Source organism: Melampsora larici-populina (assembly GCF_000204055.1).
Source record: "Melampsora larici-populina 98AG31 unplaced genomic scaffold MELLAscaffold_440, whole genome shotgun sequence".
Classification (NCBI taxonomy): domain Eukaryota; kingdom Fungi; phylum Basidiomycota; class Pucciniomycetes; order Pucciniales; family Melampsoraceae; genus Melampsora; species Melampsora laricis-populina.
This window is the reverse complement of record NW_006769152.1, coordinates 1-4,696: the sequence shown is the minus strand read 5'-3', so window position 1 is coordinate 4,696 and position 4,696 is coordinate 1. Positions and strand designations below refer to the sequence as shown.

The 4,696-nt window shown below is 42.1% G+C and overlaps 1 protein-coding gene across 1 annotated transcript; it reads right to left on the bottom strand.

Annotated features, from left to right (window-relative positions):
* Positions 1-753: 753 nt before the first annotated feature.
* MELLADRAFT_91580 (uncharacterized protein) lies at positions 754-3,478 on the bottom strand (the record flags this gene model as incomplete). Its single annotated transcript, XM_007419740.1, has 7 exons — positions 754-1,015; positions 1,073-1,317; positions 1,377-1,532; positions 1,573-1,871; positions 1,941-2,291; positions 2,357-2,836; positions 2,881-3,478. The coding sequence occupies 7 exons, from the start codon at positions 3,476-3,478 to the stop codon at positions 754-756; spliced, it is 2,391 nt and encodes a 796-aa protein (XP_007419802.1).
* Between the last annotated feature and the right edge of the window lie 1,218 nt (positions 3,479-4,696).

Sequence of the window (4,696 nt, the reverse complement as noted above, 5' to 3'; positions counted from 1 at the left end):
CCAAAGCCCTTTGAACAGCAAGTTGACAGCGCTCTTCGATGCTTGGGTATCAAACGTGAAAATATCACATTTGAAACTGTGTGGATTTTTTTTCAACCAATACTAGAGGCTTTGAAACTGGTTGATGTTGATATCAATGAAGCCAGATTGGTATCTAGACATCAAGAAGAATTTGTTCCTGACGTTGATGATGGGATTGAACATCGATTGGCACCAATTCTTGTAGGGCATCAACCAGACGCGTAAGTTAAAGGAAAGATAAATGGTGTCTGTTGTGTTTTGTTTAGAAAGTTGTGTTTTCAGATGTTTATGTCTGTCCCACCTGAACATCTGTGTTTATAGTTATAGCCAATCTGTTCTGATAGACATATGTTATCTGACCCAATTGCATGTCCTTCATCATTGACAAACTTTGTTTTCACAACGACTGGCAACAATTACTTTCAAATTTCACATAATCTGATATTTTGACTAGATTCTGCTCTTGTTCATTTAGCACAACTGCTATGTGTCTGATCAGACTCAATTTCAACATGTTTGTTTGTACTGTCTCCATTTGAGATCAACTCAATCACAAGGAATCATTAAAAATCAAGAACAAATTAATATTAGTGGAGATGATAAGAATATTAAAATCCAGATTGATAAAAGTTAATATCACATCTAGTACTATGGTGAAGTACAGAAAATTAAGGGTTTTTTGTTCTTTTTGAAGAGATTTCAGTCACACACATCAGAGAAAGGAATTTTGATTTAGGAGTGAGTATCAATCCCTAAATCATCAGATGGAAGGGTATCATGCTCAGCCTCTGACTGCTTTGGGTGGATATGTTCAAGTGATTCAAGAACTGGATCGATAGCCACCTCTTCTCCACCTTCAGCCCTATCATCACTTGTAGGATACTTGAAGTCGGGCGATGGCAATTTGAGAACATTACAGAATTCACCACATTGATGCCCCAGTTTGAAGGTGTCAATCTCATCAGGTGATTCATCGCTTGGAGACCACTGAAACCTGTTTGACCCAATGTCAACAATATATATTACAATTGGACATTGATATAAAACTCACCTTCGATCAAACATGCGCATACCAGTCAAGCGACCATTGACTGTCTTGATATCGCAAAGAAGTGCTTGCCCTTTGAAGTAATCATAAGTGTAATGTACAAATGCATTTAAAGCATCTAATAATAAAGACGTTGGTGCGTTCAGGGCCTTATCGATGGTGGTTGACATTGCTTCAGGTGAATGCTCAAGGAGCTCTTCGATTTTATAAGGATCACAATTCTGGATCATGACCATATTGAAAACAACCTACAATAATCATGTAGTCAGTATGAATATTCAAACACATCTTGATAGGAGAGACGCACCTGTAAAGAGTTCAAAATCTTCTTCTGAGCAATTGTAACTCCATATTTCACAAACACTGCAAGTTTGAATTCTTCAAGAAGGCATGAGGCTTGATGGTAAGCGATCGAGTCTTGAAGGTAGGTGGCTTGATCACCAGATTCTTCAGTGATGATCTGCTTAGCAACCACCATCGCGACATCACACCATCCAATATACCAATTGTCTATGCCCTAAAAGCGCGGTGCCTTTTCCCTTCGCCAATGAACTTCCATCCTTTTCAACTTTCTGCCATGAACTCATCCTTTTCACTTCTGCCAAAGCCTCCCACTGACCAAAAACAAGAGGTTGGGAGATCGCTTCTGGGGTAGACTGAATGTTGGGTCTTGCAAGAGCCATGAGGATAACGTTCGTCCAAGGGATGTCACTCTTCATTGGTCTTGCCAAGCTGTCAACACTTGGCAAGATACATCCAAATGTTCGAATCAAAGAACAACCATATAATGCAATCTGAAGTCCTACCATATCAAAAGCACAGTTGTTAATTTTGATTGTTGATTTATGATAGAAAAATTAACTAATCTAACCTATTCCAAGCCGTAATTGTAGAGCATCACTCCATGAGATAGTTGTGATAATTTGACCGTTGCGAGCAGGATGACCGTCAGGGAGAGGAGTGCCGATTTCTTGAGGGAAAGGTGTACTGGCAATGTCATATGGATCTTGGGCAGCCACCACCGAGGAGTTGGGTACTTTGAGAGGATCGATGCCTTGATCAGCAAGCTGATGAATGCGCTTGATAGCTAGCGATACACTTCTTGATATGGAACTGGTCCAATTTTGAGTGTTGATGATTGGACTATTCACAAAACCGTTTGTTGGCCGGTCAATGACAGTAACAACGCTGGAAGAAGTTGTTGGCAGCTGAATAGGCGAGACTGAAAAAAGAAAAAACCATCAGTCAGTAAATAAATGTACATTCTAGACAAAAAGAATTACTTACTGTGCGCTGCCTCTGACGGGTCATCTTCACCTTCAGAATCAGTATTAACATCGGAGCTTGGAGGACTTGGCAGATTGACAGCAGCCAAGTAGGTCGCAGCTGCAAAGAATAGAGAGAGTGCCAGGGGACCTCTGGGGGCCCGTTTACCAGGCTGAATAGGAGCTATGATTTTTTGCTTCAGGCGATCTCCAGAAAGGATTCCAGTACCAATACCGAGAGAGTAATAAGCAGAGTCGAAGGATGGGAGTGCAGGGTAGGTATTGAGGTCGATGTTTTGGTTCCCAGGTGGAAATATCCCAACTGAGTTTTGACGGAAGTGTTCTGTAGCAGTCCGCATGATTTTGATCTCCCAGTCTTGATCAGAGAAATCAACATCATGAGTATGATCTGGGATGCCATGTGACTTGGGACCATGGTGAGCGTTATACTTGAGCTTGACTACATCTGTTTCAAAGCAGGTGCAGCTGAAGTCTCGGTGGTCTGATTGCGGTGGCGTCCAATTGCAGTCGAGCGTGGTCCCTTACGAAGCTTGTTCTCCCCAATGCGTTCCATACGGATCCTTTTGGAAGCTTCTTCTCCATGTTGATAAGCTCGATCTTGTGCATATCCAAGTAACATGGGTTGTGATTGAAGTGGGTGTTCTGCTGGTCGTTTCTTTTGTCGAACTGGGGGAATAGGTGCAATCGGACGCGAAAAAAGAGATTGTGAAGACGATCCAGGGGTACTAGTGCTCATGGAATCAGGTCGACTTAATGAGAGCTGAGGGATCTGGAATGTTGATCGAATTGATGAGATTCTGGCTGGATCAACATCATCCACAAGAAACGGTACACTAATTGAGCTACCAGTGGATTGTGTTCTATGCTGAGAATTGGATTGCGTAATTTGATGATGTCCCTCAGTTTTTCGCTTACAGCCCCCACACATTGTACCAGCTTTTCGACCCAACTTGATCCCACAGCCATCCTTACAGTACTTCAAGGGAGGTACAGCACTAGGATCGTTGGTTGATTTGATCGCGTCGTCATATAGGCAGGCTTCACATGTTGGATGAGATGTTGAATCCATGTAAGGGTATTCTTCAGCACAGGTGTCGCACATTGGGATAGGTGTTGAATCCATGGCAATTTAAGACAGATAAGATAAATCGTGTCAGGAATGAGTTGTGCAGAGTATTGGTAGTTCAAGACAGACAGAGGAGAATAAATCGCGTTGGGACCGAGTTGGGCAGAGACGAAAGAGATCAATCCAATAAGGATTAGTTTTCAATTTAGCTAAGCCGAGAAAAATACGTGAAGTCAAAGACCTAAGAAAAATGGGACATGCTGATGGGAAGAAAAAGTCAGTGGGGTGAACGATCAAAGAACGATATTAGAAAATAGAATGAAATTTGAATCACACAACACCAGCATTGTATAAAGACATTATATTGTCCCACCCCCTTCATACCACCATATTAGTACACCGCACTAGCACCCTGACAATTAACCCCTTCGTATAAAGCCAGGTATTGAAGGCAAGCGATTTTACCGGGCCATGGAATTGCACTAATGACCGACGCCATTCTTGAAATATGAAAAGGGGGATGAAAAGGGGTTGGTATCTTGCGGAGAAGTGGGGGAGATCGAGGATCAGGCTTGATTGGAAGAAATCCTGACCAATCAAGACCAAGGAAGTGGTCAGTAGGGTTTCAAGTACGCAGTAGTAAAAAAAGCTTGATGCTTACTTTCAGGAAGCGTACATCATAAGTCGATTGATTTCGATCCGAGTGAAGTTTAAAATCAAAGCAAAAGACTACAATTAACCACCAGGAAGAAAGACCGCCTAATGGGTAGACCATAGAAAGAGAAACGGGCGACAAAGGATCCACCAAGAAGAAAGGCCACCTGATCGCTAATCCGTGAAATGGTAATCAAAAGTGAGGTCTTCCACCAATAGTGAATAAATCACAAGCGAGAAGAAGCAAGGAATGGGTTTGAATCCTATCAATCCCCATCCTTGCTTAGGAAACATTGTGGATCTTGACCAGCCTGAATCCTATCAGTCCTGCACCACAGAATGCGAATGAAAAGAATGAGAATTGAAAGGAACAAAGGGATAGGAAGAATCAGTTATAATACAGTGGTCTTGGAAGGAGTCGTGAATCGAGATGGAATTCTTAGATGCGAAGCCATATTGATTCACCAGTGTGACATGTCAGACCATATACATTTCTACACGTGTCCACAACAGGGTTTCTTCTGAGGGTCGTAAGTAACTGTATATACAAACATATGCATAGCGAGCACTATATTCAAGTGGCATAGCGCATAGTGTCATAGCGCATAGTGTCATAGACCC